Raw genomic sequence first — 21814 nt, forward strand, 5'->3', positions numbered from 1 at the left:
ACAAGTTTGAGTTTGGGGAGTTTGAAGCAAGTGAAGATTTAATGTGGCGATGTCCTTAAGCAGCCTAGTTCACAACGGGAAATCCCCAAATATCCTGACTTTCTGCTGTTGTTTTGTTTCCCCGTAAGGTTCTGCCACTTTGCACCACTGGCAACAGCTTGCGCAGCCTCACCTTGGGGGCATCCTCGACCCACGGCCCGGGGTTGTCACTAAGGGCTTCCGGACTCTTGACCTCGACCAGGACGAAGTATACTGCCTTAACGATTTTGAAGAAGACGAGTCAGGTGACATTACATACAAGGGCCTAACTACCTCGCCGTCGATGCACCACACCGAGACCTCAGGTGAGAGGTCACAAGCGCAAGGGACTGTTTCAGACAGCGAGAATCCCCCAAGTCACTCTCAGGCTTCCCCAGAGGAGATGCAGGAACCGGCGACTGACGATGATGAGGGGTCTGGTGAGGGAACCTCATTAAGTCCAGCACAACTGCCGTGTTTGCAGGATGTCGATTATTGGGCCATTCTCACGTCTCTCCAGAGCAGCATCCATAGTGTTGCTTCATGTGTAGCTTCTGCACAATCGTGTGCTCAGGAATTAACACGAGACCGTTTCCAAAACGATTGCTTCTAACAAATCATTGATTTTGCTGTACTTTAAAAAAAAGTAGTGCATGGTTCATTTTTGGTTTTCTTTTTTTGATAAGAGAAGGCTGCTAAATGTGATTCAATTAAGGTCCCGAGAGAAGAGATGTTTGTGTTGCGTGTCTGCATATACATGTGTCCACATGGAAGCTACAGTGTTAAAAAAAAACATCATTTTTTGTTGTTGTTAAGCAGGAGTTGGGTTTCAGTGCCTATATTATTTCTCCAGGTTGCTCTTGAAGTGCTGTTCATCGCAAGAGGAAGCAAACAGGGCCTAGTGATTGAACCCAAGCATAGTCTCATTATTTACCATATTTTTCGCTCTAAAAGACGCACCTTTTCCCCTTCAAAAATTAAGGGGAAATGTGTGTGCGTCTTATGGAGCGAATGCAGGCTCCTTGGCTTCAGCGATAGCAACACGAAGCCTCCGAAGCGCAGAGGGAGAGCTCCCCCCCCCCGCGCTCCTTGGCTTCGCTGAAGCTGCCTGAAGCCCCCGGAGCACAGCAGGAACTCCCACTGCACTCCGGGGGCTTCAGGCAGCTATCCGCAAGCCTTCGGAGTGCAGCAGGAGTTCCTGCTGCGCTCCGAAGGCTTGCAGATAGCCGCCTGAAGCCTGGAGAGCAAGAGGGGTCGGTGCACACCGATCCCTCTTGTTCTCCAGGCTTTGCTCCGCTGGAGAGGCGCTGCACAGTTTTCCCTCTCTGCGCAGCGCCCCTTCAGAGAAGCGGGAGGAGAAATGGAAGGGGCTCTGTTTCTCCTGCTGCTTTGCTGAAGGGGCACTGAGCAGAGGGGGGGGGAGAATTCCCCCCCCCTAATTTCCCCTTCCTATGGTCCGGTGTGTCATATAGAGCGAAAAATACGGTATGTAGGATTAGGTCTCTCCAGGTCAGTTATTCCTTAGGACTCAACTGAGGGATAGCTCAGTAGAGCATGAGACTCTTAAATCTCAGGCTTGTGTGTTTGAGCCCCACATTGGATGAAAGATTCCTACATTGCAGGGAGTTGGACTAGATGACCCTCGTCGTCCCTTCCAACTCGGCAATTCTCATTCTAACCACAGTGGTACCTCGGGTTACATACGCTTCAGGTTATAGACTCCGCTAACGCAGAAATAGTGCTTCAGGTTAAGAACTTTGCTTCAGGATGAGAACAGAAATCATTCTCCGGCGGCACGGCAGCAGCAGGAGGCCCCATTAGCTAAAGTGGTGCTTCAGGTTAAGAACAGTTTCAGGTTAAGAACGGACCTCCGGAACGAATTAAGTACTTAACCCGAGGTACCACTGTACATATAATGCTTTTGCACGCTGGTGGGAGCCTCAGTCTGGGTTGGAAGGTTTTTTTAAAATAACTTTTCCTAGCATAGCTGTCCTGGCAGCACCCTCAGCTGGTATTTGACGGGGCCAATATTTAAGGAGTTTGGGTTTGGAAGGGGAAATAATTCTGTAGTGCCAAGACTGGGTTTCTCACCACTTTCCTGTCAGGCCAAAACGGGAGAAGGTGCCCCCTTAAGGCACTTTGCAGGAGAACTGGTGTTGGGCAACTGAATTTTCACTTCTGTGCTGCCATGGCTCTATGCTTATAACATGAACTTTTGGTCCTGTCTGAGAAGATTGATAGTTTTAACTGTTCTGGAATAAAACAGTACTCTCAATGCCCTCCCACCAGATGTCAAAGAGAACAACAACTACCAGACTTTTAGAAGACATCTGAAGGCAGCCCTGTTTAGGGAAGCTTTTAATGTTTGATGCATTACTGTATTTTAATATTTTGTTGGAAGCTGCCCAGAGTGGCTGGGGAAGCCCAGCCCGATGGGTGGGGGTATAAATAAATTATTATTATTATTATTATTATTATTATTATTATTATTATTATTATATTTCACAAACCAAAATACATTTTAAATAGGGGAATATTGATGTATCTTGTTACTCAGGGAAACCCTTCAGGTCTGGAGCTTATATAATTAGCTGAAATAATAATCAAGTTGTGGCCTTAAGCCATAAAATTATTGGGTGGGTGAGTGAGAGTGTAGTTCAGTGCACAGCTCTTTTCGGAATCGAGTGCTGCTTCCACAGAATGAACATTATTTGCCCAGATATGAAATGTATATCAGAAAGTGTTTGTGCCAGTTGAAGAATATGTGTGACTGCTGCTTTTTAGTCTCCTCGCACACATCGTAGAATCTGAAAGTCCCCAGTCCTTTTCATCGGCCCTTGTGTATGCTAATTCAGTTGCACTGAGCAGGTGTCGCAGCTGTCGTTTTGCACCGATTCTGCTTGCTGCAAATCCCAGCACATCAGATCTTCCCCCAAATCCTCTGCCTCCGCCTGATGACTTGAGAGGGGGTGTCTCATGACATTGTGAACTTTTAGAGTAGACGGAAGTTTGTACCTGCTTCAGATTTTGGAGCAGCACTTAAGATGACCCTTTGAGTTCTCGGTGGTTCCTGGAGAACTTGGGGTGTCTGTTCTTCTGAGTATCCTAGCCAGGGCAGAGACTCACATGCTTCTCCCTGGCTAGCGTATCTGTGTAGGCCTGTCCAGAATCTTAATACTACAAAAGTAGGTGTTTCGTTCTCTTCTATGCAACAGATTTGTGACTGTTCGTTCGACCAACGTTTAGCTCTTTATTGTGCTTTGTCTTTCAAATCACAATGGCAAGACCTGATTCTCCTGGCCTGTTTTATAGCAGCTGTGTTTCTGACCTTGTAATAAGATGTGTTTTTTTGTGGGCTGCATAGGATGAAACCTTTGGGTTGTCTCTTTTCTTTTTCTTTTTGAAAGACTGTTAATTTACAGGAAGCTCACTATTTCCTATTGTGTTCAAAGGACAGAGAATGCTACGGACATGTGAAAAGCTCCGCTGTTGACTGCTGGAGGATGCTGTTTTTCAAGGTTTCCCTAGTGGTATATTTGCAGGATCCGTCCTTGAGCTCTAGAAATTGATTTCCCTTTGGTTACACTCCTCTTACTGGGCTCAATTGCTACTTTTAGCAGCCTTTTCCTATCTTTCTTATTCATTCATAACAATGAGTTTTAATTTAATTTTTATCAGGGCAGTTGGAATTCTTCTAATATAATTCTACGGGAAAGCAAAATTGGTGTCTTTTATAAAGTGGATCTTGCGGGGACAACAGTCTCTGCATTTCACAGCTGGAACAATCACCTAATCTAAAACTTGCATTGCTTTGGTCTATTTTAATTTGTTATCTAGTGCTACGCTTCCTGTCTTACTTTAATTTACATCTCAAGTGTTCAGATACTTTTCTCCAATAACTTTTCCTCTCCATTTTGGTTATTTGAGATTTTCTCCAGCATGTTTTAACCTTCTGCTTATTCTCCATGATACACAGAGAATTATGATTGCTAGGCCCAGTCCCTCCCTCCCTTATATATTAACTAATTTACCTTGCTTACCCTAATCCCTGAAGCATCAGCATCAGTTCTAGAGGTGATGTAGAGATTTCTTTAAAAAAACATTGTCCTGAGATCTATGTGTTAACCATTAATAGAATTCATAACACTGTGTGTGATGGGGCAAATCCTGAGTCACTCTTCACCTACGTAGACCCCTTCACTTGTCAGGCTGTCTCACTTTCATCCAGGCAATTCCTCTCCCAGGCAGGTATGGGGAAACTCTGGCCCTCCAGGTGTTTCTGAACTACATTTCCCATCAACCCCAGCCACTGGCTAACAGTAAAGGCTGGTGGGAGTTGTAGCCAAACATCTGGAAGGCCAAAGTTTCCCCTCTCCTTCTCCAAGGCCTGCATAGCTACACATGAGTCTTCTTAGTTGTGTTGTGTGTGCATGCCTCAAGTCATACACTAAACAGTAGTGACAAGAGAAAAGGACCTTGTGCGTTTTCTCAGCCTCTCTAGAAGTTTGGAGTGGCATGTGGATGTGATGTCTCTGTTCAAAACCATGTGTCAAACCGTTGTATATGTCCTTTCACCCTAAACTATGTGTTTGGGGACGTGTTAAATGTTGAGAGGAGGAGGAGAAAGATCAACAGTCACAGGAAACCTCACTGGCATGTTTTTTGTGCATGTTTTAACACCACTAACTTACTAAGGCTTGTTTACTGAATCAGAACTTATGCAATCATGAGATCTTTGCTGTCGTAACGAAATGGGTTGTACTTCAAGGAACATTTTGGATGCACGTCCTTCGAATTTCTGAATCGCTTTGCAACAAAGGGACTTAACCATAAAGTATGTCACGTGGCAGAAGGGGGAGAATTAGCACAGCTCCAGCAGCCTAGGACACAAGGGGTGTGGAAGTGGTCTTGGTTAAAATGTGGCGGCACCCTTACGGCTTCTCTGCCACATCCCATGCTTTCAAGATACCAACAAATACTCTCCTTTTCCCCATTCGTCTCATACATATAAATTCTAAATTGCCTTAATCCTCCTTCCTCGTATGCCATCTTCTATTCACGTGGCTGTGTTGAATACATATTTGCTTCCCTATTCTCAAATTCTATTCGCCTTTTTTTCTTGCATTTGTCCTGCATACTATAAAGACACACACAGGCATGCACATAGCCCTGTACAGCAGGGGGGGTGTAAATCCCCCCCCCAGGACTTTAGACGCTCACCCTTAAGCAGATTCCCAGTAATTAAAATTATACATTTAAAGCCCTGGGAAAAATCGAGATTTTTGTTTGTTTGTTTTTGCCTGATTTTGAAATCACATCAAAGTAGGTGTTAGATGATTTGGATGATCCTCCCTGGGGGGGGGGGGGAGAGCATTCATTCCATAGTTAAGATGCCACCTCCAAGAAGGTCTTGCCCAGTAGCCACTTTGCCACCACTCAGGTGACAGGGAACCCCCCAAAAAGACCCTCTGTTGAGGATTTTGGTTTATAGGCAGGCACATGTGGAGACAAACCGTTCCTCGAGCGTCCTGATCCCAAGTCATGTGCAGGTTTGTTTAAAGGCCAAAAAGAGCTCTTTGCATTGAGCCTGGATTCAAAGCAATATGTCACAGGGGGTGACATAACTGTAATGCTCAGTCCGCCTAACAGCCTTGCACCTGTATTTTGGATTTAATTGCAGTTTCCTAGCCATCTTCAAAGGCAGCCCCACAAAAAAATGCACTGCTGTAGTCTAATCTACAAGGAGCATGAATTACTGAGGCCAGGGTGCATTTGTCCAGGTGAGTTGACACCTGGCACCCCAGCCTATATTCTGAGGCATGCAATGTAGGAAATAGACCCCTGGAAGATGACATAAACTGCTACTCCACATGGCGAGCCCTTAAGACTTGCGGCTTTCTTTACATCAGCATTCTTCAACCTGCGGTTCTTTGGATTTTGTTGGAACTGCAGCTCCCATCTTCACTGACCATTGGTGGGGATGGTGAGAGTTTTGTCCCGCCACACCTTGAGACCCAAGTTGAAAAAAGGCTACATTGCATTCGTTATGCGCGAGGCTGATGTAGAGCATCAATCCCAAAAAGCACTCCTTCCATTCACAGAGAAAATTGGACCCGCCAGAGGCTTCCACAAATTGGGGTGGGGGATTTTTTTCCAGCTCCCTCTGTAGCCCCCTACACCATTTCCCATACTGAAGGTCTACCCATCTTCTGAATAAGATTTTTTGCAGGATCTGTTGACCACAGGATATCCCATTCCGTGCATGGAACTTTACTCCTGGAACTCTGGATCCAGCAGAATATCTGTTTAGATTGGATAGTAGAGAACTACACAGTGCTTGCCTCGCTCTCTCACACATCTTTCTAGGCTTGACAAAATACCAAGGCATGTTTTTACAATGTATGTAAGAATACGCATTGTGTTAAAATGTGGACAGGGGTTAAGAGAATCTTAAACAGTGTGACATACTTCATGGCTAGTTCCAGTTTGCGTTCTACAGATGCACTCTACAGCAATTTCTAAACACAAATTAAGGACGCCTTAAATAAACTAAAAATATTGTTATGATCTAGGGTGCCGGCAACTGTGTCTTGCTGCAGCACTGTAAAATTACGGCAAATATATTTCCCTTTCTGCTTAACATATGGCAATATTTTTATGAATGAATATGACATAATTGCTATCTTGTGCAGCTGCAGATGGTTCTGTCTTTGATGGGGGAGGAGGGGGAAAGGCAAGGAAATGTCGCAGATGGACAGTAGTGGTTCCAAAATGGTTACACTGGTCTCCGGGCACAAAAAGAAACACACATGTGTTCTGTTATGTACATATTTTAATGCACATAATATTTATTGCTGCCTCTCTACTGGAATCCATTACTGAAACGAAAGATGACGGGATACTTTTGCCCGGATCAATATGGGGGAAGTTGAAATGCGTAATCACTCCGGGCTTTGCTGATTTCTTTCACACGCCACAAAGGTCTTGTCTATCGGCTGGACTTGTTTAAATCTCCTACCGGCGGTGCCTCTTCAGAAAAGGCAAATGTGGAAATGGATATTGAGACCAATTCTTAAAGTTACGGTCGCGGCATGGTTACCACTCCTGCCGTGGCTCCTCTGCCAGCAACTTTGGCAATGTTAGAACAACTAAATCAGTGGGGGAAAGTTGGCAATGTGATTACTGGAGGAAATGGCGGCATATTAAGTAACCACATCACTAGCCCCTCTCAAATGATCTTGCTGTTCAATAATAATAATAATAATAATAATAATAATAATAATAATAATAATAATAATAAATTTATAATTTATAATTTATATTTATAAATATTTATACCCCACCCACCAGGCTGGGTTAATGATAAGCCACCACGAGGGAGGAGCTACCATGCCACTCAGCTGGTCTGTGAGCACATTAGTTACTTAAACTTGCTAGGAGAACTGGGCTTCCTAATCCTTCAGGCATCAGAGCCTGTTTTTGAGCCCTAAAGAATACAAGAATCGAAAAGGTGTTAGCTCTGATGATGAACTCTCCTCCTGGAGAGTTTTGTGTTAAAGAAAGTGAATAAAATCCGACGCCTGGTATATTTCACCTTCCCTGCATCGATCCCACAAGAAGTATCGCATCGCTTGTCCATCTGTTTGAGTGCACAGAGCTTTTCTTTTCTCCCCCCTTTTATATATAAATGCAAAGAATGTTCTATTCTTTTTGATGTAGTACATCATCCTGGGAAGTGCATGTCACAAACCAACTCCACCTTCACCTTCACCACCTGCCGCATTCTGCACCCTTCCGATGAGCTCACACGAGTCACTCCAAGGTAAGGGCTTCCAGAGAGCAGTCGTGCTCCCTGGGGCAGGGGAGTGCCTTAGCCTAGAAGGCAAGGGGATTTGGAGAGATGCATATATTTCAAGGTCCGGCACCTTCTAAACTTCCCATCAGATCACATCACCAGCTTGCCTTAAATATAAATGGTAAAGGTAAAGGGACCTCTGACCATTAGGTCCAGTCGTGGCCGACTCTGGGGTTGCGGCGCTCATCTCGCTTTATTGGCCGAGGGAGCCGGCGTTTGTCCGCAGACAGCTTCCGGGTCATGTGGCCAGCATGACTAAGCCGCTTCTGGCGAACCAGAGCAGCGCACGGAAATGCCGTTTACCTTCCCGCCGGAGCGGTACCTATTTATCTACTTGCACTTTGATGTGTTTTTGAACTGCTAGGTTGGCAGGAGCTGGCACTGAACAATGGGAGCTCACCCCGTCATGGGGATTCGAACCGCCGACCTTCTGATCGGCAAGTCGTAGGCTCATGGCACTTATTTTTCCAGAATCATCCGAGAAATCTAGCATGTCTCAAGCTGATTGCAGCTCCTGTGGAAAGTAATAATGTCAGTGTCCATGGAAGGAGGACACGATGAAATTAATGTCACTTTGTGCCTCAGAGTCTTTAATAAAGCCAGTGGCTTTACAGTCAAAGAAAGATAACAGTAGTCAAGTCTTCAAATAGTCGAAACTACGCTGGTACCTCAGTTCTTGAACATAATCCATTCCGGAACCCTGTTCGGCTTCCGAAACGTTCAAAAACCAAGGCAAAGCTTCCGATTGGTTGCAAGAGTTTCTTGCGCTCAGCGGGAGCCACATCACACTTTTGGGTTCCGAAAAACGTTCGAAAACGGAAGCATTTACTTCTGGGTTTTTGGCGTTCGAGAACCGAAACGTATGACAATGGAGGCGTTTGGGAACCGAGGTACCACTGTAGATTAGTGTGGCAAAATTGTCATAATCTACGAATCTGAGGAGAGGGATTCCTAACAGTAAGAATTAGCCAGGTGTGAAGTTTTGTTGTTGTTTTTTAAGTACTACAGTTGTCTGTTAAATGTAGTTGCACACTAAAGTCCCTCAAGTTCCTAAAAATAGATATGTCCAAGGGTTTGAAATGAGTTATCATTATCAAAAACTCATGTAATAACAATAGACAGTTGTCCACACAGTTCTTTTGTAGCAGTTTAAATGGCACCACGACACAAGGTAAAATTAAAGAGTTAATAAATTGATAGATTTTTCTATTCCAAAGTCCCATGGAGACCTGGAATAGAGCCTTCTGAAAGAAAGCATGGCCGGCTGGCTCCACGTTACCAAATGCTGTCGAGCCTTGCTTCAATGCAAAAATAAGGCTGGTCTTTTGAATGCCTTAACGAAGAAATTGAAGAAACGTTAACACACACCATGATGAAACCTGCCCCTGCCCCACTTTACGAGGGGCACCTGTCCTAACAAGTCAGAGGATAGGATGTTAATTCCTTCACATGGACTGTCTTCAGTTTCTGGAATTCCTGCTCTGCCTCACCCTTTTCTTTCCCCAGCCCGCATAAATTTTGCCATTGATCCCATGCTGTGAGGTGCTGCAAAAAGCTACAGAGATAGCTGCAATTCCCTCTCCATCTTCCCTATTGAACTTCTGGCGGAAATCTCTATTGCTTAAGATGTGAATTTTTATTGTGACATTAATTTCATTGCAAAGCACACTTGCTACTTCCCTTAGCTTACCCTGAAATCTATACTTTGCTCTCTCTTATGGCCAGGGTGGGGGTTGTCTCTTTTATTTACTGTATTGGCCTGAATATAAGCCGCACCCAAATATAAGCAGCACCTTTAAAATTCAAGGAGAGGGGAACAATACTGGAATATAAGCAGCTCCCTTAAAATTCTGCAGGCACTCACACCCATTCCGTTTTACCGTAGGTCCGTTTCAGCAGCGGTATTGTAAAAGCCAATTTTTGTAAGGTTGCGAATTTAAGCAGCACTTTTAACTTTTCGCGGTCGGAATGGGGGGGGGGGGAGTAAAGGTAAAGGGACCCCTGACCGTTTGGTCCAGTCGTGGCCGACTCTGGGGTTGCGGCGCTCATCTCGCTTTACTGGCCGAGGGAACCGGCGTCCAGCTTCCAGGTCATGTGGCCAGCATGACTAAGCCGCTTCTGGCGAACCACAGCAGTGCATGGAAACGCCGTTTACCTTCCCGCCGGGGTGGTACCTATTTATCTACTTGCACTTTGATGTGCTTTTGAACTGCTACGTTGGCAGGAGCTGGGACCGAGCAACAGGAGCTCACCCCGTCATGGGGATTCGAACCGCCGACCTTCTGATCGGCAAGCCCTAGGCTCTGTGGTTTAACCCACAGCGCCTCCCGGGGCGGGGGAGAGTGAGGCTTATATTCAGGCCAATATGGTACTTTGGCATTCACTGTGGATTCAGAACCAAAGCGCTACCAATGCAAGCGGATGGAGTAGTGGAGCTCCTTAAACTCTGATGCTTCTTCACAGGTCATGTGAGGAAGACGATGAGACTGCTTTATGTCACCTTGTGCTGAGAGGAGATGTAGGGCACACAATATGACCAGCGTGACAGGGGGTGAGCAGCGCTGCCAGCAGCCTCCGTGCTGGCAGAGTCCTGTAGAAGGAATGTTAGTGTTTTATGGCACCAGCTAACTCAAAGACTTCTGCTCAGTCCCACCTCCCTCTTTCCATTCTAACCTAACATCCTAACACAAGGTGGCATTCTAACCAAAACACTGTAAGTTCCATATAGTGAAGTGCTGGTTTTAACACTGATTTGAAAGCACAGTTACTCTCTTTTTTTGGCCTTTGTTTTCAGGACACATTTTTAATACCCTGCCTTCCTCCCTCTAACAAGGCCCTGCTTTTGTTAGCATGGGGACAATTACCAATTTAGGAAACATCTGGCACCCTCCCTTGTCATTGCCTTGTTGGTCGACTTTAGCGTAGGGATGCTTGTTGCAATAATAATAATAGTAATTATTATTATTATTTATTTATACCCCGCCTATCTGGCTGGGTTCCCCTAGCCACTCTGGGCAACTCCCATAATAATAATAATAATAATAATAATAATAATAATAATGCAGCAATAAAATATTAAATATTACAAACTTCCCTAAACATGGCTGCCTTCAGATGTCTCCTAAAAGTCAGATGGTTGTTTATTTCCTTGACATCTGATGGGAGGGTGTTCAACAAGGTGGGTGCCACCACCAAGAAGGCCCTCTGCCTGGTTCCTTGTTGCTTCACTTCTTGCAGTGAGGGAACCGTCAGAAGGCCCTCAGAACTGGACCTCAGTGTCCAGGCTGAACGATGGGGATGGAGACGCTCCTTCAGGTATACCTGGCCGAGGCCATTTAGGGCTTCAAAGGTCAGCTTATTTGATGCTGTGGAGGAGAATGCAGGTAGATATTCCAGGGCCTCGTCCCAAGGAGTTTGCAGTTGAAAGTAGTTAGCGATGTATCTTGGGGAGTGTGGTGATTGAAAGAAGTACAGGAAATAAAAAATGTGTTAAGGCTATATAAATATTTACTGGGAGGGAATGTTTATGCACCTGCCTTAAAATTAAGCCTTTGCTAAATCTGATATGTTTGGTAGCTCCTGCTCCAGGTCTTGAGCGCTAGTGAATCTGACATAAATACCCCTTGCACAGGCAATATGAGTATAGTAACCTACTCTTAAGTAGGCATTCTTAAAGATTTTGAGAACAGACTACTCTTGGCAAAGGTTAGAGAGGGTAAGATTCAGTGCAGATGCCCAGCAACTCTTATGGAGGTATCAAAATGAACTTCTTTCCCAAGTTTATTTTACAAGCCATTCCCAGCACCTAGTTAGCACGTATATTGCTTGATCAGGAAGACTAATCCATAAATCCATTTTGGGGTAGAAAAGACAAGGGTAAAGGCTGCAGCCATTTACAGATACTAAACAGAAAAGGACCTTTTTTATCCCCGATTTGATGTGATACTCCCTTTTAAATTAGTCTGACTATTTTTATTCATGAAACAAAGTAAATCAGGATTTCCTGGAATATTAGAACACAGTCAGCTCTCTTTTGTGAATCTTATACAGCATCACATGCCCAAGAGTTTTTGCAAGTTACTTATTTGAAAATAGAATGGGATGGTTATCTCCAGGCTCCTTAGTGACTCACTTGGGTTCTGTTGCTTCCTCCTATATGCAAAGGAAACTGCCTGCTCCTTCCGAGTGTGGGATTATGTGGAAGCTATCATGTTTTCCTTCCAGTAACTGCTGCAGAACTGCTCCAGTCTACCTGCCAGCCCTAGCCTAGGACTAATATCAAGGAGTATTTTAAGCCTGGAATGAGTGAGAATGGACCAGCTTCTCCATTAGCATTAGAGCTTGTAAGCAGATTTTGTTAAACAAAGGACTGATTCGAGAGCCGCAAGAACTGCAGGCGGCCACCTATAAGTCGCTAAACCTAGGGCAAGATCATAGGCAATGTCTATAAAAAGAAACATTTGTGTGCGCACACATGCTCACTGTTGCACGCACATGTTTGTATTTTTCATGTGCAATGCTTTCACATGTGACAAAACATTTCCCCAGGGCTGCAGCAGTTTGCAGTGACTTGTAGTGACATTCACTTGTTGAGAGCACCTAGCACAGGCATAGGTAACCTTCGGCCCTCCAGATGTTTTGGACTACAATTCCCATCATCCCTGACCACTGTTCCTGTTAGCTAGGGATCATGGGAGTTGTAGGCCAAAACATCTGGAGGGCCGAAGGTTGCCTATGCCTGACCCTAGCACAAAGGAATGTTGGTTTCCTGGTCACCTGAGGGGGAAATGTAATATTTTCTGCCACTTTTCCCCTGTATGTGTACGATATGGTGGTGACATGAGTTCATTCCACCCCAGCTGCCATGTCAAACAAGCCATGTGGATAATTGTCCCTTAGCGCTCTTAACCAAGTTGGTTGGCTGTTATCAAACAACTGGAATTACAGCTGCACTCCACAAGAGGGGATATTTGCTATGCAGCAGGGAACACGCTGCTGTGATGAGTAAGTTCTGTGTACAGTGGTGCCCCACAAGACGAAATTAATTCGTTCCGCAAGTTTTGTCGTCTAGCGAATTTTTCGTCTTGCGAATCACGAAATCCCATAGGAATGCATTGAAAATCAATTAATGCGTTCCTATGGTCAAAAAAAGTCCAAACAAAGCCAAATTTGGTACAACAACAGTTTATTAACTGCTCTTTAAAGTCACACATACTGTAAAGAGCAGTTCAAAAATTGAAGGGAAAATAAATTAACTTTATAAACAAAACATGTCTTTGTTTTTAGACAAAGGAAACAAAGTCGCGAGACGTTTTCGTCTTGCGAAACAAGCCCATAGGGAAATTCGTCTTGCGAGGCAAATCGAAAACGGAAAAACCTTTCGTCTAGCGAGTTTTTTGTCTTGCGAGGCATTCGTCTTGCGAGGTACCACTGTACTCTGAAGTTCTGTGTACTCTCTTTGGCTTCTCCCGAGGCAGCTTCTCATGACAATATTATTATTATTATTATTATTATTATTATTATTAGGAAGGGAAGAATACACATAGGTGCATATGTTGAACTGGCTTCATGAGTTGTTCAACACACAGCCCAATCAACGTGACTTTTTGGGATATGTCGCCCTGTATCACATGCAGTGATACGGATGTGTCCCTGAATGTTCATAAAGTGTGCTTTAACTACACCATAATTTCAGTAATGGCCCCATAGCAGCCGGTGCACGGGATTACACCTCAAATAAATGTTCTTTTAGCTCCCTCACAAGCCTCCCACACCAGTTTTCAATGGCAGAATTATAGCAGGGTAGAATTGTTACTTTTTTTTACAAGACCCTCTTTAACCCATGCCAAAACAGCAGCTGTGTGAGCGGACCCCACGACAATCTGCTCACACTCGTCTTATAGCTCCCCAAATGAATTCTCACCAATATACTTTGTATCAACAGAGTGTACTGCTTTCTTTTTTAAAGGCCCCCCCCCCCCAATTTTATATTTGCTCCAAACTGACACTGAGTCAGCGGGAATACAGCTATTGATTTCAGTGGCAATTTTGTTTTGTAGCAAGTATTCATGGCAGAGATTTACGTAGTGGGATTTGTAAGCGTCATAATTCGTGCTCTTCTGCACAGTTTCTCTTCCCATCACTGTAATCAGAATGTCTTGATAATGGAAACCTCATTAAATCTGCCCTTGTTAGAGGAAGAAGCAGCTATTGTAACTTGCAAAAATTGACCAAGCGTCTAGGTAAAGCCGCATGCATTTTCAGTGTGCATATTGCCTGCTCTGCATCATTTCATGGGAATGGCGTTTGATGGCTATTTTCTGACCTGTTGTTCAGAGTTTACCTGGTAGGATCAGAAGGTAGAATAAAATAAAACAACTAATCAGCAGTTGATCAAACAATTGCATGGTGTGTGTGAGAAGCTGTGAGCTCGCAGTCTCCCCTAATAATAACCAGACCTCTTTTAGGTGGGTAGGAGCAAAAAATGTAAGCATTGGTCTCTGTACACATACTTGCTTAGTTGTGGGGTTTCCTTTCTGCTGTGTGTTAAATGGAAATAAGCTGGTGAAAGAAATTGATATAATGTTGCTGCCCCATTGTGCATAGAGAACAAGAAGCCACAAGACTAAGGTAGCTTTTGTACATGATCACATTGTCTGGAGTCCCCCCCCCCCCCCCCCGTTTCCTCAACCATAATGTTGCCAATTTGCATAATCTAGAATGTGCATTTGGTTTTATAAGAATTTTCCAAATTTAATATCATCCGGAAAGGTGCACAGTAGACTAGGGTTTAGACCAGGGTTTCCCAAACTTGGGTCATTTTGGACTACAATTCCCATCATCCCTGACCACTGGTCCTGCTAACTAGGGATGATGGGAGTTGTAGTCCAAAAACAGCTGGAGACCCAAGTTTGGGAAACCTTGTTTTAGATTCACAAGTATGTGGCCTGTTCGCAGGAAGCTTGCATTTCATAACATCTGCTATAAAATAGTGAATATATTCCTTCCACCCTCTTTTTTATTATTTAACAAAACTAATGTACCTCTTGCTTGTAATTGGAGAATCTAAGTAGTTTACAAAAAATAAAACAAACATTAAAATTTTCAGAAGGAGGGAGTTTAAGACAGGCATTCCTTTTTCACAGCTAGTGATAAAGCATAACTGTTTGGAATATGTTCTGTCTGTGTAGCTCCCTTAAGTTCTGTTGGTACACTTAGAAACAGCTGCAATCCTATTATTAGATTGTTAACCGAAACATTTACTTCTGGGTTTATGGCATTCAAAAACCGAAACATTTGTCAACGGAGATGTTCAAAAACCGAGGTACCACTGTACAGTCGTCCCTTGGTTTTCGAACAGCTTATTTCTTGAATGTTTTGGCTCCCAAATGCCGCAAATGCCCAAATGTCAGTTTTCCGGTTTGCGAACTATTTTTGGAAACAGAAAGTCCAATGGGGTTTTCACTGCTTCTGATTGGCTGCAGGATCTTCCTGCAGCCAATCAGAAGGCGTGCTTTGGTTTTCGAACGTTTTGTAAGTCGAACGGATTTCCAGAACGGATTCCGTTTGACTTCCAAGGTGCGACTGTACTCAAATCATTCCTGAGAATGGTGGTTGAGAACTATTTTTCCTGCTACCTCGTCTCTCTAGCTGACCTTTAATAATCTGAGGCAATTGAATCGGTACCAAGTACGTTTTTATATGTGGGTTTATCAAGTGGTGGCAGTTTGAAAGTCAGTATTCCGATGGAGACGCTGACTTGTTTTTCTGTTTCTCTTCCCCCTGCCAGCCTTAACGCAGCACCTACTCCAGCTTGTAGCAGCGTTGGCAATTTGAAAGGCACCCCGGTGGCCACGCCGTGCACCCCACGGCGCCTGAGTTTGGTCGAATCCTTCACCAACCTCCGGGAGTCCACCACCACCATGAGCACTTCCTTGGGTCTGGTGTGGCTCCTCAAAGAGCGTGGGATATCGGCAGCAGTGTATAACCCGCAGAGCTGGGACCGCGCTGGCAGGAGCTCCCTCCTGAGCACCTACGCTCCCAGAATGGCCGTCATTCCTTCCACTCCCCCCAACTCGCCTATGCAGACGCCTTCTTCCTCCCCGCCGTCTTTTGAGTTCAAATGCACCAGCCCCCCGTACGACAACTTCTTGGCTTCCAAGCCGGCCAGTTCCATTCTGAAGGAGGTGCGGGAGAAAAAGAACATCCGCAGCAGCGAGAGCCAAACGGACGTGTCCGTCTCGAACCTCAACCTCGTGGACAAAGTGAAAAAGTTTGGGATTGCCAAAGCGGTGAGCTCGGGGCAGCCGCAAGCCCCTGCGTTGGCGGACATGCAAGGACCTCTTCTCCCCGGGGCACAAAGGCCAATGAAGGCCTTTGCTCCTGGGAGCCTGGTACCAGAAGACCTGGCCTTGGTCGGTCCTTCTGTAACAAGTACCATTGGGGGTCTTCAGCTCAACAGCGGCATTAGGAGAAACCGAAGTTTTCCAACGATGGTGGGTTCCAGCATGCAGATGAAAGCGCCATCGTCTTTTACTCCTGGCCTATTGATGGGAGCAAAGCTTCCTAAGCAAACCAGCTTACGGTGAATGGCTTAAGATGCGGCCGAACTTGTAAAGGAGACAACGAAAGCGCTCCTTCTTCAGACATTTTTTTTTTAAAAAAGAAACAACAACAGATTTTTCTTCTTCCATTTACCATTGAGTTTGACAAATCAACTTTGTGCCTAATGGGGGGTGGGGGGAAAGAGTGTAAACTTTGTACAGGATGTAAATATGTACCAGATGTATTATAAGTGAATCATGACACTGTTTTGACAATTTAACATGCTAACCTTTTGGAAAGGGTGTTTTTTGTTTTTCTTTGCACTGAAAAAAAAGAGCAATCCTTGGATAGAAAAAATAAAAATAAAGAATTCTTAGTTAGCCTGGCTTGATATTGGAACCAGCCTCAGCTAGCAAGGGTTACAGATCATGCTTTCCAAACTGTGGGATATCAGCACACATAGTAACTCCTATAAACACAAGAAATTTTTGTAGTTCATCAAAGCAAGTAGATTAGCATCTTGAACATCTTATTCTGCCTTTATGGATGAGAGGGGGAATATTCAAAGGATCTTTTTTCTTACAAAATAAACTTGAAGTAATAATGTGTTGAGAGTGACTGCTAAGTCTGCTAGGTGCCAGGAAGAAAACACACCTCTACTGCTGCTGTTTCATGTCCTGTGTTAATATTATTTTCAATGCTGCACTGGAATGTGGAAGGAAAAGTGCTTTAAATAGTGTTTTGTTGCAGACACTGAAAATACACACCTCTCAGAAACAAAACAAAATCTTGTATCGTGCTTTCATGAAGAGCCAAAGTCACTGAAAGAGTTGATTGTAGGTATGTTTAAAAGCCTAAATTTAAACAAATGTAGTACAGTATTGCCAAAAGATGTGTCCTTAAGAGAATAATTTCAAAAATAGCTTAGTAAGAGTGGTACAAGTGAAGGATAAATATTTCCATCTATTCTTTACCTCCAGATTTTGAGGTATTTAAAATGACCCAGTGGATCACTTCATAAACAGGGTTAGGACCATTGCTATTTTAAGTGATGTTATAATTGTCTTTCATACATATCTGTTTCCATCCGATCCATGTGATAGAGCTACTAGCAAATGGTTTTACATCTTCCGCCCTAATACCTTTTGGAAATATTCAGTATTTGGACTTTTCTTCCCCCAAAGACTTTTCTAATTGTAAGGCTAATTCATTATTTAGTATTACATATTTTTTTAATGGTTCGTTCACACAAATCAGGATCAGACTGGTTTATGATCCTGGCTTGTTCACTAACCATAATGATAAACTAATGAAAGAGTTTCCCTAACTTTGGACTTCACAGGGAGCTCTGGTTAGTTTGAAAGTGGAAGCAGATGTTTGTGACCTTGAGGCTGCGTCCAAGGTTCGTTCATGTAACGCTAAATCATAATTTAGCGCTGTAGCATTGCGTCCAAAATGACCCAGTACGTAGAAACTTGAAACAACATCTGGAAAGAACTGAAAACAAACGAGGGGCACAAGGCACCATTAAGTTCTTCTGCCAAGAAGATGGCAGCTTGGCCAAAGCATTCTTGTGCAACTTCCATTGGGTGTTTTTTTTTGGGGGGGGGGGGACTTATTCAACAGAACTTCCTGTCCCAGGTCAGGTTTATTTTTGAGCTTATGTTTTGAAGCAGTTGGTGTGCCTAGTTGTGTGGGTGGCTTGTTCTTGACTTGATTTAAAACCAAACCCACTTTATTTATTTATTGCCAGTACCTCACTACATACCGTGCATTGCCGTTGTGCCAGACTGTTACTAAATCATTAGCACTGATAAATATTTGCAGTAGTGGAACTGTGCGGTTGTCGTTTTTTATGAGAGACAGATGAGCCCGGTTATCTGTTATTAGCTAGTTGCAATTCTGCTATGAATATTGAGAATGTCAGAGGACAGCAAGGGAGGGGATCATTAGCGAGTGCATGGGCTTCTAGATTTCTATTTATTCTACTGACATTTTAGCACCTCCTCATTGCCTCTACTTGCTGTTTGTCTGTGTGCACTTAATTGCAGTTTGCAAGAACATAACTTAAATCTTTTTATCTGAATGTATCTTAAGACAACCAATAAATTAACAATTTTGAATAGGTGAAAAAAAAAATCACGAATGTATGAGGACCTTTTCGCGTACCAAGAGACCATGAGCTCATTTGTGGAATAAAATGGTAAAAACCCAACGATGAAGTTGAAAGTATTATTATTTACTCTTTTTAAATAAGAGAAGGTGTCTAACCACTGGAAAATCAGGTCACAAGACATTGAAGAATTACACTTCTGTTTTATTCACAATTGAATATCAATAAACCAATAAAGGTGTCTAACCACTGGAAAATCGGGTCACAAGGCATTGAAGAATTACATTTCTATTTTATTCACAATTGAATAAACCAATAAAGGTTATATTGTGGATTATTTTCTGGATTTGTGTTTCCTGCATTTCCCCCCTGTTTCTGTCTTCCAATACTTGTTATTTCGGTTGTGAAATGGGATGCCAGATTCCAAATAATTCTTTGTCTGGGAAGCAGAGCAGAATGCAGTGACCTGTCACCTGTGGAGGGAAGCTTGCCTTCATTTGGAGTCACAAGAAGCCCGGAAAGACTGGTTTTCCCCAGCCCTGCTCTTCCACGGAGTCACACATTCACACACCTTCCACTAACCCGTTTTTCTCTGCACACACAAATAGGCCAGGTTTTCCTCCAAACGAACCCAGACCCAGATGTGCTTTGGAGAGACTCTCTCCCCTTCCCCTCTCAGGCCAGCTAAATACGATTTGGGAATATTTCCCAGCACTCTTCTCACTGGAATAAGCCCAGATCAATGAATTTACAGAACTCAATATATCAGTAATAAGCCCGGATCAATGAATTTACGGAGATACATTGCTGCTTTCCTAGGCTGGCCAGGTAAAGGGGGGAAATTACTGTGTTTTCTCCTGCTTTGACCTAACTCTGGACAACAAACTCAGAAGAGCAACAGTCAGATTGCAAACGTGCCTGATTTGCTGGAGAGGGCATTTATAATCCTGTAGAAGCTTTATATAACTTTCAATGCAGTTATGAGGGACTCCTGATTTAATCCTTAGGGGGAAGCAGGAAATAAACTAAGAATTAAGGTTCAAATGCGTGCACTGCCCTCCAGAAGGAGCTCCTGCTGGAATTGGATTTGATTATTTCTTAAGCCCGGGAGATGGGTGGCGATTGTCGAGCTGATTGCATTTGGCTGTGCAGAGTTGATCACCCAGCAGAGAAAAGGGGAAGAAAGAAGTTCAGAATGTACCAGTATCTCAATGTGAAGTAACAGCTTCATTATAGACCATGGCATGGGAGCCAAAAGGGAGAAAGGGAGGGAAGTCATAGTTTAAAAGATTGGCAGAACTTTGAGTAAAGCCGAATTGGAGGCAATGAGAGGAGAATGAGAGTTTTGACCAATGGCAGAAGTTTGTGTAAGGTAGCTTCCATCAGTGGCGTAGCGTGGGGGGTGCAGGGGGGGCCGGCCGCACCGGGCGCAACATCTGGGGCTTAGGGTTAGGGGGTGCAAATCCACAGGTTAGGGGGCGCAAATCCACGGGTTAGGGGGCGCAAATTACTTGCCTTGCCCCGGGTGCTGATAACCCACGCTACGCCACTGGCTTCCATACTATGGAATATTTGAGATCTCTGCATCCTTTCTCTCACATGAGGCAGTTGAGGAACGGAAGAGAAGTTCTGAGTACAATTTGAAGGGAGAGAGGGTGAAAGGGGGCGGGGAGTGGCTGGTTTTTTAAAAAATAATTATTATTTAATCATTTTTTCGATACAAACAACAACCGCAAAAAACACATACAACAAAAACCATAACAACAATAATAACACAATTTGACCATTCAGATTTGAATACACTGATATACTTATGACTACACCTTTGTTAACGATGGTGTGAGGTGAGGATATTTATAGCAAGAGTAATGAAAAGAAATGGTTATTTAGTGGAATTGAATTTAAGTCTAAATTATATTCCTGAAACGTGGGAGATTTCAAGTGGTCAAAAAAATTGGATGTACCGTGCTATATTAGAAGCAAAAAAAAAACTTGTTTTGATGAATTGGAAGAGTCGCAAAAAGATTCCATTGAGCACATGGACTGATAATATGGACAGATTAGCTACATACGAACGAATTGCATGTCGATGCGAAATAAGAATGGATAAATATGAAGAAATATGGAAGGAATATTTAAGTGATAAGGTGGATAGGGGTGGGAAGTAGGGGGAGGAGAGAGAGATGGGGAAATGTTGTTTAAAAAGGAGAGTGGCTGTTTTAAACAGTAACCTTAATAAGGAAAGCAGGTATGGGGAGACGCTGAGATGAAAAAGGTGGTTTTTAACACCAGCGGAATTTTGAAGAAAGCAGGGTCAGCCTGGATAGCTCAGCTAGTTGGAGCCTGGTGCCGATGATGCCAAGGCACTGAAACGGATATATCAAGAACTCTGGCCAAAAGTTTCAATATAAGGAATAATTCCTACTCAAGAGTTGAAATGAAAAACGTGTGTATTCTGCTAAGAATAACAGTTTGAAGCTAGTAGTAGATTTAAACACAACGTATAAGTATAATAGTTTTAAAGTAATGGTAAGTTTGGATACAACGTTGAAGTGCAGAAATAATGTTGTTTCAAATATACAGTGATATAGTACAAAGGTACATGAAATACCAGTGCGCAACAATTGTTTTATACAAGTCTCAATAGCAGTCAAAAAGAGTCCACATTATATAAAATTAGAATAAAGAATAAAGGATCAAATGGGGCCAAAAAGGAGTATCCGGAGTGTGAATCAGATGTACGGCTCAGTGGTGGTAACCAGGACAAGAACTCCAATTTCTTTAATAATTCTTCTTTGATGATGCCAAGGCTGCAGGTTCGATCCCCATAAGGGACAGCTGCATATTTTTGCATTGCAAGGGGGTTAGACGAGATGATCCTGAGGGTCCCCTTCAACTCTATGATTCCATGACTTATGTCCCTAAAGTAAGTTACTTCACGTACTTTGGGCAGAGGCAAACACATTTCACATTGTACGCATGTGATTGGGGGCTACAGCCAATCCCATCTGACAGTGGCCACATGCATAATAATGTATCATTGCATTTTTGTATAGATGTAAAATTACACACACACACAAATATATATTCTTTTACAATTTAGAATATTCATTTAGACAACCTCAAAATATCAATCACTTCTTCTCTTTCCATGGTTCCTTTTGCATAGCGTATATAAACTAAACCATTCAGTATTCCATTGTTACTTCCCTCAAAACCTATTTACACTGTTGAATTTATCTTAATGCTGCCCACGTTTTCAAGTTTACATAATCTCCCCCTAC

At 43.4% G+C, this 21814-nt stretch overlaps 1 protein-coding gene across 16 annotated transcripts in view; it reads left to right on the forward strand.

Annotated features, from left to right (window-relative positions):
* The window catches only part of TRAK1 (trafficking kinesin protein 1), a 140315-nt gene extending 121683 nt beyond the window's left edge, over positions 1 to 18632 (forward strand). For 8 of the 16 annotated variants that reach the window (XM_083467827.1, XM_083467822.1, XM_083467814.1 and 5 more), the window contains 3 exons: positions 129 to 458; positions 7738 to 7840; positions 15663 to 18632. In XM_083467827.1, coding sequence (XP_083323953.1) covers positions 129 to 458; positions 7738 to 7840; positions 15663 to 16461 — 1232 coding nt within the window. In that variant the 3' untranslated portion in view covers positions 16462 to 18632. Of the gene's footprint in view, positions 1 to 128; positions 459 to 7737; positions 7841 to 10336; positions 10425 to 15662 lie in introns of all 16 variants that reach the window. The other 8 variants (XM_083467824.1, XM_083467823.1, XM_083467820.1 and 5 more) reach the window with 3 other exon arrangements.
* Positions 18633 to 21814: the final 3182 nt, after the last annotated feature.

The sequence above is a fragment of the Podarcis liolepis genome (assembly GCF_965112155.1).
Source record: "Podarcis liolepis genome assembly, chromosome: 12".
NCBI lineage: Eukaryota > Metazoa > Chordata > Lepidosauria > Squamata > Lacertidae > Podarcis > Podarcis liolepis.